The sequence below is a fragment of the Pan troglodytes genome, chromosome 9, assembly GCF_028858775.2.
Source record: "Pan troglodytes isolate AG18354 chromosome 9, NHGRI_mPanTro3-v2.0_pri, whole genome shotgun sequence".
NCBI lineage: Eukaryota > Metazoa > Chordata > Mammalia > Primates > Hominidae > Pan > Pan troglodytes.
The window spans coordinates 124817338-124831194 of record NC_072407.2 but is presented as its reverse complement, the minus strand read 5'-3'; the positions used below and the strand labels follow the sequence as shown (position 1 = coordinate 124831194).

Below are 13857 nucleotides of genomic sequence, written 5' to 3'. Positions count from 1 at the left end.
TTTATGCATATGAACAGCAAATTCAATTTTTGTTTAAGTGTAAAGTTTTTAATGCTTCTTTAAGGAACTATAAAACTGATCATTGTTTCCAAGGATTTCTGAATTCTATGCTCACCTTAATCTTCTTATCAATAGCTTTTAAGTAAATAAAATGAAATAAATCCGAAAGATTAAAAATTCACTTCTGTAAATATGAAATAAAATGGTTCCACAAATATGCTGAAATGCTTTGTGAAGGTTATTTGCAATCCAGAAAATTTTATTTAATGCAGGCATTTATTCTGCTAAAAATTTAAGCATTTTAATAGAAAAAAGGATGCTTTAATGAAATGAAGGTCAAAGACTGTCTATAGGAACACACTAAAGAGGCCGGATTGTTATTTAGTGAATTTTATTTATAAAAATACATAATTTGGATAATTCCAACCAAAGTCCTTTTTTTTTTCTTTGATAACAGATTTGTGACTGCAGAATACCAGATATTTCTCCTGGGTTCTTAATAGTACCAGTCTTGATTCAAGAACAATCTGTGAGTTAAATGAAAATTATCTAAAGAAGACATGTTTGTAATTGCAATGTAAAATTCTAGTACCTCACTTCTATTAAGATTATGTCATGTGAAACCAAGGCTGCATCTTCACAAGGGAAATGCTGTATGACACAGTATTTAGAAACATAATTCCTCTCATTCAGCAACAGCTTACAGTGCTAATGCCAGGCATTTTCCAAGGAAGGCTCGAGTGTTTTTTTCATTCTCCAAAATAATAGCTAAGAGACAGAGACCTAGATTTATAAAATGTGCACAGGTGCTTACACTTTCTTTAGGTAGAGTTTCTTCTTCTTCTTTTACGTGGCTTTTTGTTTTTGTTTTTGTTTTTGTTTGCTTTTTTTTTGTTTTGTTTTTTGAGATGGAGTCTTGCTCTGTCCCCAGGCTGGAGTGCAACGGCGTGATCTTGGCTCACTGCAACTTCCGCCTCCTGGGTTCAAGCGATTCCCGTGCCTAAGCCTCCTGAATAGCTGGGATTATGGGCCCGGCTAATTTTTGTATTTTTAGTAGAGACGGGGTTTCACTATGTTGGCCAGGCTGGTCTCGAACTCCTGACCTCAAATGATCCTCCCACCTCAGCCTCCCAAAGTGCTGGGATTATAAACGTAAGCCACCACGCCTGGCCAAGTTTCTTATATTTTAAGTGCCAGATTTAGCAGCATTAAAATTGCAAGGCAGCTGTGATATCATAAGGAGGCAATGGAGTGGTCTTGACACCTGGGTTCTAGTCCAAGCACTAACCAGCCATGTGAGCTTGGGCAAGTCTTTCCACCACTCTAGGTCTTGGGTTCCTCCTCTGTACAATAAATAAAGGGAATGGGCTGACCTTTGACAGCCCTAACAGCTCTAATAATCCATTACTTTATTAGTTGGATTGGGCCTATCAGGCAAAACCTAGCAATATATGGAAGTGTTAGGAAAATCATTTATTTTTAATTCCATATATTAAAAAAATATATTAAAGTTTTCTATATTTTCAAACTTGTCAGGGAGTAGAAATAAATGAAGAGGCAAAGGTCATGAATTAAAGCATCCCTTTAGTCATTTCATTACGATCTTCTTGATCCTCTTGATAAACTCACAGCGTTGTAGGTCATTTAAATTTAAATAAATCACACTTTATGAGGTTTTGAACTCGCTATGTATGTACTTATTTTAACGCAATAATGCATCCCAGTTTTGAAATAACCTAGAAAGGAACTAGTGGTTGTCTCCGGGGGCAACAAGCCTCAGGAGTCACTATGGCTTTAGCATTTCTGGCGGGGACTCAGCCTTTAATAGCTACAATTCATGCCCATGCACACCCTTTACTTCCCTCTATGACTGCTCATCTGTTACGATGGCACCATGCCTGCTCTGAGGAGTGTGTCGGGGTTTAACTAAAGCATAGTTTGTGAGTAAATGAATGAACAGAAAACAGAAATGACTAATACCTGCAACAAAAAGTCACTCCTCTAATATAACTATTCTCATATGATCAGAAATAAATAAATAAATACTAGTAGCTACTCCCAGAATACTGCATGGAAACCTCTAGAACATGGCAGGTAGTGTAATGTATTGGAAGAGGTTGGCAAAACAATGGCCTTAAATTGAAAATCTAATAAAAGGCAACAGAAAACAACATGGATGAATGTTGCTAGAAATCAATGGGAATGAAAGTTGACTCCTGAAAGCTCCTAGAATGTTCTCAATAGTCCTAGCATATTAGACCTAACTTCAGATGCTTCTTTAATCTCCTAACCAGCACGAAAAAAATATCTGCACCACCTATGGAGAGACAGTAGTCTAGTCTCAGCCTAAATATTCCCGATGCATTCTACAAAACAGCCTGGGAAATTTGGGGGAAATGAAAATCCTGAGTTTTGGTCTTCCCTAAGTCTTTCTCTACCTGTGGTCTCTTTTGGTTATCCAATGTCACTCTTCAAGCCCTAGAAGTCATCATTCAATACTTCACCTGACTCGTATTATTAATCAGAAACAACACACATGAAAGCATCTGAGAGAAACAATTATATACAACAATAAAAATGCAGATTATTGGCCAGGCGCGGTGGCTCATGCCTGTAATCCCAGCACTTTGGGAGGCCGAGGTGGGCAGATCATGAGGTCAGAAGATCAAGACCATCCTGACTAACACGGTGAAACCCTGTCTCTACTAAAAATACAAAAAATTAGCCAGGCATGGTGGCATGCGCCTGTAGTCCCAGTTACTCAGGAGGCTGAGGCAGGAGAATCGCTTGAACCCAGGAGGCGGAGGTTGCAGTGAGCCAAGATCGCCTCACTGCCCTCTAGCCTGGGCGACAATGCGAGACTCCATCTCAAAAAAAAAAAAAAAAAAATGCAGATTATTATGAGTCCCTTTTTTTTTTAACTTGCAGACAATTCTGGATACTCAATTTAACTAGTAATTCCTCATGTGCCTATCTCCCTCCTATTAATTTATAATACAAGGTGGTTTCTTAGACAGAATATGGGCCCTTTTGTGGAGGCTATGGTCAGAAGTGATCAGAGAGGAAAGCACTACAGACCTCACTGCATGAAAACATTTGTTTCCCAGGACAAGTGCTGAAGAATAATGGCTACTATGACCTCCCAGCCCAAAGGAAAATATAATTCATGTCTATCTACTCTGAGGTCACAGTATCCTCTAAAAATGTTTATTACTTTCCTGAAGTTTATCATTTTACATGCATATTTACTGTGGCCTCAGTTTAATCTATATTGAAATTGTCATAGTTTTAATTTTTACTAGATAGTGAAACAGAATCCTCTATCAGCTCAATCCTTGATTACCTATCTAAATACTTGTAATTAGTGGCTCAGGCTTTGGCGTTTGGAGAGAGGTCAATTTAATTTCTGGCTCTACTATCTAGTAATTACGTATACCTATACAGCTCTCAGATCTGCAGTTCCTTATCTGCAAAATGGGGATAATAATGCCTATCCAAGAGGCTCCTGTAAGGATAAATGAGATTGTATATATAAAGCAAAGAGTTTTACAAATGGTAGCTAATTATATAAATATTCCTGTTAACAAGACCTTATTAAACACATATAAAGTACTGTATGGCTGCTCTCTGATTTTTTTTTTTAATATACAAGGTTTCAGAAGTCCCCAGGACTGAAGAGGTTGTTTCTAATGCTCTAGGAATTACACAGATCTCTTTCTTCGTGAGTGCTGAGTGTCATAAGGCCAGTTCTGGAGTGGGGTTTAAGGATTATCACGTGAAGATCCCCTCTCCACTCTTCATTTATTCACTACAGTCAATGCTGCTCCAAATTCCATTAAGTAAAAGGTTTTCTCTCATCCATATACATTGAACTGTGGCTTGACTTTGGTCAGATACAAGGGAATAATTGCTTTGAGGAGGTTCTAGTAACATCAAAACACAAGTGTAGGACTCAAGTGATTTGTCAGGCAGCTTTTAAAATTATTGATTATAAAAGCAAGAAGAAAGAAATTTTCCTTCGTTTTAAGGCAAGCTTTGACAGTTTTTTTTTTTTGAACTACAATTCCCAGAATGCCATCTACTTTACAGAAATAAAAGCCTACTTGAATTTCATATTGAGAGTCTGAGATCAATTTCCTTGTCTATTTCAGGGCTCATAAACTACTCAGATCCCAGCAAGAGTGTGCCTAGGAGAGGCTTCGAAGACTAACATGAGGCAGGGAAGGGACCAGTAATGAAATGCTTACCTGAATGATATTTTTGAGGCATTATTTGCCCAAATGCTTCAGTTCTGTTTTCCTTTTTATTGGAGAACTGGTTATCCTAATTTCAGTGTATGAAGCACTATATAGCCAAACAATGACTAGGGCTATAACCTATTCTAACCCTAGGATTTACAGTTCATCGTTAAAAAATGTCCAAGGCAAATCAATCTGAGGAAAACAGCCTTATCTGAGGATCTCTGAATGAGAAAACCAAGGATCTAACCATAATTTTGATTTTTATAAGCATTATTCTTTATTTTGAAACATATTAGATTGTATTTAAACTGTCCTTTGGCAAGAACAAGGGTTAAAGTCAGGTCCCTGAGCACTGGACATAAGGAGAAAAAAACCCAACAACTGGGAAATGAGGTCACTTAATGGATCCTTACCTTGGTTTCTTCATCTTAAAAATACAGACAAAAATACCTATCCATTGCAAAAGATGTTTCCTTTCCAGTGGCCCCATCTCTATAACTAAAACTACTCCCATTTATTACCTAGGAGACTATAAATCTCTTAGAACCAGGATAAAAACAGGGTTTGGGGCCATGGAGTCAGACTGCCTGAGTTTTCTGCTCCACCACTCACTAGACGCAATGAATGGGTATAATATAAACTTTCAAAGCTTCATTTGCATCCTTCAAAATGGGATCATGATAGTATCTACCACGGTTGCAATAAAGATTAAATGAGATAATACATGTAAAGTGTTTAGCACAGAAATGGGCTCATGATAAGCATTCTATAAATGCTAGCTGTTGTTACAGGAACCCTAATCTTTGGCTTCTCTTGTTCCTTCAATCCTCATATCTAATCTGTCACCAAACCCTGTCAATTCTTTCATTTATATATATATATAATTTCAGTTAAAGTTTCCTTGGAAAAAAAAAAAAAACAAGAAACTGGGGCCGGGAGTGGTGGTTCACGCCTGTAATCCTAGCACTTTGGGAGGCCGAGGTACACAGATTTCCTGAGCTCAGGAGTTCAAGGACAGCCTGGGCAATGTGGTAAGACCCCATCTCTACTAAAAGTAGAAAAAGTTAGCCGAGCGTTGTGGCGCACGCTACTCGGGAGGCTGAAGCGCGAGAATCATTTGAACCCGGGAGGCGCAGGTTGCAGTGAGCCAAGATCGTGCCACTTCACTCTAGCCTGGGCAACAGAGCAAGACTCTGTCTCCAAAACAAACAAACAAACTGGGAACATCCCAATGTCCACCCTTGGGTGACTGAATAAATATATAATGGCACCTCCAGATACTAGACTACTATGTACCATGTACACATGTACTATGAACATATAAGTATAATCATCGCTCAGTTACCTGTGAGGGAGTGTTTCCAGGACTCCCTGCTGATACCAAAATCCAGGGATGGGAAAGTCCCTTTTATAAATTGGGGTAATATTTGTATATAGCCCTGCATGTCCTCCTATATATTTTAAATTATCTGTAGATTATTTATAATACCTAATACAATGTAAATACTATGTAAATAGTTGTTATATTGTTCTGGAATAAAGCCAAGAAAAAAAGTCTCTGTGCATGTTTAGTACAGATTCAACCATCCATTTATTCTCCAAATATTTTTGATCTCTGTTTGGTTGGATCCACAGATGCGAAAGCCGTGGATACGGAAAGCCAACTCTATCGAAAGATACCCAAGATACACATGGGTATTTTGTTAAATGAAAATAACCAGTTGCCAAAGAGGATGTCTAAATCGATCTCATTTGGTTAAAACCATGTAAAAAGATTATCGAGCTCACAAGTTATCAGAGAAAAGTAATTTAAATCTATAATAGGACAGGATTTTATAACCCATCAAAGTGGCAAAAGTTAAAAAGACAGTAATTCTGAGGACTGGTAACTTGCAGGCACTTGTGAGTAAAGTTGAAGATGTCCAGTTGCCCATGAACCACAGTTCCACTCCTGGAGATTTATACCCTAAGGAAAGCCTTGCATGCATACCCAAGGAGGCATACGAGGACATGCACAGAGCATTGTCTGAAATAACGAAAACTGGAAAAAAACTAAATATTCATCAATATTCAACCAAGACCTTGTCTTAGTTCAAAAGCATAATTGTAAAATCCCAAAAACATAATGTTGACTGAACAAAATGGGCATCATGCATCCATATATAGATATATATTTGTTCACTAATTATAGATTACCTATGAAATAAATGAATGGAAGACTGGTGAGAAGGATGCACACTCATGTAAGAGTATGTATTGATTACCTCTAAGGGGGAAGAAAGGGGAATGAGTTTGAGAAGGGGGTACATGGAAACTTTATCTGTAATACACTATGAATTTTAAAAATAGGTCTGAAACAAATATGGCAGTAAGGGTTATACTGTATTTTTCTCTGTAATTTTCTATAGGTTAGAATTTTTGCATGATTAAAAAAAAAAACAGCATCAGTAACAAAACAAGGACATCCTCCAAGCACTATAACCTTAGACGAGTTTCTTCATCTCTGTTAGCCTCATTTTCCTTATCTGTAAAATAGGAAAAGCAGCAACTTCCCTACAGGATTGTGATGGAGAATTGAGTGAAACTAAGATAGGCTTTTAAAAAGTGATGTCATTGTTATTGTCATATCCATCCAGCAGTCTCTTTGCCCATTGTGTGTTTAGTCTCTAATTCAAAATGCACTAGCTTGCATAATAATCTTCCTTAAACGCTGCTGCATCTCACTGCTCTCCCCAAGAACCTGTATTCTCTCTGCCTGGCTTTCCCAGCCTAGTCCTATCAAGGGTGTCGGTCTCTCTGAAGCTGTCCTGCACGCCTCTTCCGCCTCTAGCACCTTGGTGACAACTCTTATCACTTTTACTGTGACATATCACTAAGACACTTATGAGATTGATTCAACTAGATAGCCCCAGTGAAAAAAAGGGAGGGGAAGACGAAAGGAAGGAAGAAGAAAGATAAGAAAGAAAGAAAAGACTCAGGACCGGGCTCTACTTCTCGCTCCCACACGAGCCCTTGCAGTGACTGTATCCCAAGGACAAATCATTTGAGTTCTGTAAGACTCAATATCCTCATCTGTGGTAGGATGGTTACACTTCAAGACCTGAAAATGTATCTTCCAATACCATAAGCACATTTTTAAGGCCCCCTTATAATCAGACCCCTACTCAGTCTATTTTTGCTACACTCAAAACAAATCCTCTGCAATCCAGCTGGGCTCCCTAATGTGCCACAAACATGTCACTCCCATTCTGTTCTGTTATCCAGATCTTAGCTTGTTTTCAAGACCCTGTCCAAGCTCTAGGCCTTCCAATAAACTTTCCTTAATATATTTCAGCCTGAATTAAAAAAAAAAAATTGGCCGGGCATAGTGGCTCACGCCTGTAATCCCAACACTTTGGGAGTCCAAGGTGGGCGGATCACAAGATCAAGAGATCGAGACCATCCTGGCCAACATGGTGAAACCCCGTCTCTACTAAAAATGCAAAAATTAGCTGGGCGTGGTGGCACATGCCTGTAGTCCCAGCTACTCGGGAGGCTGAGGCAGGAGAATCACTTGAACCTGGGAGGTGGAGGTTGCAGTGAGCTGAGATTGCGCCACTGCACTCCAGCTTGATGACAGAGCGAGACTCCTCCCCCGTCCCACACACACACAAAAATCTAACACAATATAATATATAAGGAGCCAGTCACTATTCTAAACAATTTATATGTATTTATTTTAGCCTCATAATAACTGGTTAACTATTATTATTATCCCATTTTTACTGATGAAGAAACTGAGGCACAGAAACATGATTGGACTTGGCCAAGGTTATACAGCTAGTAAGTGGCAGAGCCACTATCTGAACCCAAATGGTCTGCTTCAGACACCATGCACTTCACCACCACACTAAAACCTCCTCCTAATCAATAGCTTTTACCTTCTTCTGTACTCTGTCATATCCTCAGTGCCTCAATTGTAACAGAGTGATATCACACATTATTTCATATTCCCTTACTTTTTTTTGGTAGCTCATAGCACAAGGTTAAATCCCTTAAATTCTGGTTATTAGATTAAATCTTTATATGATCATACAAGCCCTGAGAGGTAGACCTCTACTAGCTTTGAATGGGCCAAGTAAGATTCTACCCCCAATTATTTGTACTTTATTGACATTCATAGCAATCCTGTGAGATAGGCATGTCAGGTTATTTGACAGACGAGAAAAAGTGAGCCAAAAAAAGAATTAAGTGGGTCAGGCATGGTGGCTCACGCCTGTAATCATAGCACTTTGGGAGGCTGAAGTGGAAGGATTGCTTGAGGCTAGGAGTTCAAGACCAACCTGGCCAACATAGTGAGCTCCCATCTCTATTGTAAATATTTAATACTACATAAAATTTTTAAAAAAATAAAAAAAAGAGTTAAGTGATTTATTCCAGATTATACACTAAACAGCAACGCCTGGACCAAATCAAGTCCACCTGACTCCACATCCTTTTCCATACCCGGCTTTCTGGAATTTCTCCCAGGTGAGGTCCTAGTGCGGAGACACTTGGAATATGGACAGGAAATAAATGGTATGAGAAACGCGAATTGCCCTTATTAATACCCATTGCACTTTTTAATTTAAAAAAATCTGAATATGGAAAAAACATGGTGCCCAGCTATCCTTGGCTGCTTGGAGACCTGTCTCACACACGGCGCTCATTAGGGCAGCTTGCCCTTACTCTAATTTGGAATGACGACAGTAATTATCTAATGATACATTTTAGAGCCCATTATTATCTTACACAAGCCAATTCCTTACCTGTTATTGGCGCCCTGGTCCCAGGTATGGTGGTTTTGCTCGCGAGCCATCTGAGCTGCTTTTCCACTTGCTTCCTCTTCCGTCTCGTGCAGGCTTCCCCATCGAGGGCTTTCCTCCTCGTCTAAGCTGTCGGGCTCCATACCGTTGCCCCGGATTCGATCATCAAACTCAGAATGGCACATAATCTCTTGCGTGAGGCTTTCTGAATCAGATTCCAAGGAGTCTTTTGAAATCCGATGTAAGTCTTCTTTCTTCGAAGGTGGGTGTGTGGACTGGACATTTAAGTTGGTATGAAGGACAGGAGATTGAATAGAGAGCTTGGGAATTAGTTTACTTTTACTCATGTTGAAAAATGCAAAAAATTAACAGGGGATACTCGTGTTGATAGGAGCAGCTGGCTGATATTTAAAGTTGTGGTTCACAAAAGCGTTACCTGAAAAAAATTATATTTATGTTACTCTGCGACTACTAAAATCTCAATACTGTCAACGTTAATCAAATATTTAAATGAGTAAGAGAACCTTGTTATATTATCTGCAGGCTTTTGTATGCACCCTTTTGTGTGTATAAGAAAGGTCTATTAGAAAAACAATTGTTTTTCTCTCTACAGAAACACATCTGATGTAGCGCTCATAAGCAGCCTGAGTAATCGAATGCAGTTTTATTGATGAAATAAATGGCTGCTTGGAAGTGGATTCCTATTTCTAGCTTCCAAGGGCTTGTTACAGACAAGCCTGGACTAAGACAAATGGTTAATTATGGACAGTACTTTGACAGCCTTATTTCAAATGCCCAAATAACTATGGGCAATATAAATATGGTCCGTAGTTATTCATGGATAGAGTAAAACAGGTTCAGGGGCTATGTTTTGGAAAGTAAAGTAAGAAGAAAGAAGAGTGTAGTTTTCCATAGTTGGAACTGTAAATGGGGAAGCTGTTTTGTTCCTAGACCTATATGGGCTGGCAACATCATTTGGAAAAGACTTTCTGATAGCCAGGTTGTGACTAGATAGGAACATATAATTTAGGTGGACATAAATGGAGATCAACCTCATCCAGTATTTTTTAAAACCCATAATAACGATTAAAACTGTTCAACAATCACGCCTGTAATACCAGCACTTTGGGAGGCCAAGGTGGGCAGATCGCTTAAGTCCAGGAGTTCAAGACCACCCCGGGCAACATGGCAAAACCCCATCTCTACAAAAAAAAAAAATACAAAAAATTAGTGGGCATGGTGGGATGGGCCTGTAGTCCCAGCTACTCGGGAAACTGCGGTGGGAGGAGGGTCACTCGAGCCGGGCAGGCAGAGGCTGCAGTGAGCTGAGACGGTGCCACTGCACTCCAGCCTGGGTAACAGAACGTGACCCTATCAGAAAAAATAAATAAAACTGTGCAACAAAAGATTTAGTGGCCTTGTGAATTCTGCCACTGAGCGATCCAAAGCAGAGCCTGGAGGTCTACATTACCGAATGGGATGCTATCCTGGGGAAAGTTGAGTGGGTGGGAGATTGGCCTGAATTACAGCTAGGAGTTAGCTGGAGTCCCTTCCAACTCACTTATGAGTGTGATTCAAGTGAACCTTCACTGTCTGTAAGGGTCATTATAAAGAGCCATGGAAAGGGTGCTTTGAGTTCATGTAGGACCGAACGGACATGATGTTTTTGGATTGTGCTTCCTTTCATCTCTACCTAGCATTTCTATTTTGGTCTATTTTCTATCTCACTGCCTTTATACCCATTTTTTTTTTTTCTGTGAGTCAGGTAACAGAAACCTTTACCATTAGAAATTGCTGTAAAATTTGTCTTAATGGCTTGTTCTTGTTCTTTTGGCAAATCCTAACTTTAATTAAATGACACAACCTTATTACTATTCCTAGGATTGCTTATAATGTTGACCTTGTTGCTAATGTTTGCAAGGAGCATCATCAAATCCTTGGAGGAAAGCACCTTAACAAACAACAGGCAAAAGGGAACGTTCATATGTAAATACACACGAAGTGAGTTTTCTATTGAACTCGAAGTTTGCCCTGTTGGTAGACTAACATATTATTCTCTAATATTACAGACTGGTTTGTTGTATTATTTTGTCTCTTATTTTTAAAATACATATTGCATTCTGCCTTATTATTTTAATTGTTGCTTTTTTAGGATGTGCCAAGAAAGCAGCAAATCTATCAAATACTAACACATTTTAACTAAAAGAGATTGTTTAACACCGGTTTTACTGGAGGAGCTAAGGTCACTGAATTTGAGATCCTGAAGAGCAAGCTTAAGCGTTATAGTGCAACTTAGAATTACTCTTAAAATAATTCAGTCCCTTGAACTTCTCTTCTTAAATGAAATTGGCTAAGCTTTCTTGGAATGAATAAAAAATAAAACAGTAACCACAGAAGATAATTTTGCTGATGTTAGCAGATTCCTGAAGTTTGCTAAAGTATGCAAAGAGCAAAGCCAAACGCCACAAAAGCTGGGTTTTCTGTGGAGGCCTGATCTTACCAAAACATGGGGTGGAAGAAGGAACAGCTAACAGCTTGAATAAGTTAGAAAGTGGGCGTTTAAATTTCATGAATGTGGCTCCCTCCTCCCGTCCAGTGAAAAAAAAAAAAGGTTGTGCCGCTGAAATTTCTGACCAAGAGAGGTGACTAGTCTCCTGAATAAACAAGACAGCGATAGATCCGATGGCACCTAGGGACTAAGAAGCGGCCAGCTCCCCAGGGATCCCTGCAGTGGGTCTAGTCCACTAGCATGGGACAAACGAACTTTCTCCTGGAGGGGAAAAGGAACCCTGCTTGGGCTCACCAAGATGAATCGTAAAGAAAAAGGAATGAACCCTGGTTTGAAACAGGCCGGAAGCTGCCCAGTGGAGGCGTTCGGTTTGTTTTCTACCTTTGCTTGTTCCTGAGGAACAAGGCCTGTCACAAGGGGCGTTTGGAGGTCCAGGAAGTGACAAGTCGGCGGGCCTGGTGCCCGGGACCGGTCCTAATTGACCAGGAACAGGGCTGCTCTGGGTGCCCGGGCGCCGAAGCCTCGCATGGCGGCCCCCCAGCCCCTTGTCGCGGCCTCGCCCCCTTGTCGCTCCCCACTCCGTCCCGAAGGCTCCCGCGCCGGCTCCTCCCCAGCTTGCTCGGGTGGTTTCCTGCCGTCCCCATCCCCAGTCAGCCCTTCCCGTTTCCCTCCCCGGGCGCGCCGCCCACCCCGGATCCGGGAGGCCACCGCCCGTCACCTGCCCGGCGCTCCTCCGCGGCCGCGACCCGGACGGGCCCCGCATCCTCCCGCGCCGCCGCCGCCGCCGCCGCCGCCCGGGCGCCCGCCCGCCCCGGCGCTGCCCTGGAGACCGCAGACAACACAGACGCCGGCGCCACATGGGCGGGGCAGGACCGACCTAGGATCCCGCGTCCCGAACCGCACCTCCGGCCCTGGCACGGAGGCTGCAAACGGCCGTAATAACGACATCGGGGCAGAGCCGGAGGAGCCCGAGCGCCCCGGGAGAGGCTGCCTCGCCGCCCGGACTTCCCAGCGCCGGAGGGCAGAGGCCACCCAGGGGAGGAGATCTTTGCCACAAATAAAACTACTAAAATACGCGAGGAACTGCTACAAATCAAGAAGAAAAGGAACCCAATTAAATAATGGGTAAATGGAAAGGTATTTCACAAACACACGAGAAATCTAAATGGCCAATAAATATCTGTTTATTGAAATGGTGCTTTAATTCATTAATAATCAGAAGATGGCCAATTAAAACCACAGCGGATAATACCACACTCACCATAAGTTGAGTCGAAAAGTCCAAAGTTGAAACGTCTGGCAGCGTCAGGTGCTAGGGAGGATGTAGTGCAAAGAACCCTCACCTTCTGCGGGCGGACGTGAGAACCGATGCAACCAACCATTTTGGAAAATGGTTTAACATTAGCCAGGATATGTATGCCTTGGGATCCAGCAATTTCACTTTTAGGTATTTACCCTAAGAAGTGCGTGCTCCTGTGCATGCAAACTGGAAATAACTGAACTATCCATCAAAAGAATGGTTAACTACATTATGCTATTGCCTATACTGGCATACTACACAGCACTGTAAATGAATGAAATACAACTATGTGTAACAATATGGAGGCATACTAAAAACACAGTTTTGAACAACAACAAAAACCCAGAAAAAATACATACTGTATGATTTTTGTATATAAAAAACAGGCTAAATTACACCTACAATGATTGTGGCTCCATACTTAGTGGAGGAAACTATGAAAAAAAGCAAAAAAGCAATTTTATGGGAAACACTACCCACTTAGTGATTCCCATCAAGTTAGGATTGTGGTCGGTTCTGGCAGGTAGGGAGAAGAATGTTTTTGAGACTGTATTTCCTGACCTTAATGATGGTTATATAGATGTTCATCTTGTAAAAATTCATTAAGCTGTACATTTATGTATGGGTAGAATATTTCACTATCAAAAAAGGTTTCAAAAAAGAAGAAAGGAAGCATTAGGAATTATCTTCACATTAAAACAACAAGTAGATTTGAATAACTACCTTCAGAGATTGGTTTGAGGCCAGGTGCAATGGCTCACCCTGTAATCCCAGCATTTTGGGAAACCGAGCTGGAGGATTGCTTGAGCCCAAGAGTTCAAGACCAGCCTGGGGAACATGGCAAAACCCTGTCTCTATGAAAATTATTAACAATTAGTTGAGCGTAGTGGCGCGTGCCTATAGTCCGAGCTACTTGGAAGGCTGAGGTGGGAGGATCACCTGAGCCCAGGAGGTTGAGGCTGAAGTCAGCCAATATTGTGCCACTGCACTCCAGCCTGGGTGAGAGTGAGACCTTGTCAAAAA

At 41.0% G+C, this 13857-nt stretch overlaps 1 protein-coding gene across 12 annotated transcripts in view; it reads right to left on the bottom strand.

The window, feature by feature from the left end:
• The window catches only part of JHY (junctional cadherin complex regulator), a 95417-nt gene extending 82860 nt beyond the window's left edge, over positions 1 to 12557 (bottom strand). For 6 of the 12 annotated variants that reach the window (XR_001707597.4, XR_001707598.4, XM_016922174.4 and 3 more), the window contains exons 1-2: positions 12253 to 12471; positions 9029 to 9461 (exon numbers count right to left, since the gene is read on the bottom strand). Coding sequence is in view for 10 of the 12 variants with exons in the window: in XM_016922174.4 (XP_016777663.4) it covers positions 9029 to 9372 (344 nt within the window). In the remaining 2 variants the exon portion in view is untranslated. Of the gene's footprint in view, positions 1 to 9028; positions 9462 to 11859 lie in introns of all 12 variants that reach the window. The other 6 variants (XM_054662791.2, XM_054662792.2, XM_016922176.4 and 3 more) reach the window with 5 other exon arrangements.
• Between the last annotated feature and the right edge of the window lie 1300 nt (positions 12558 to 13857).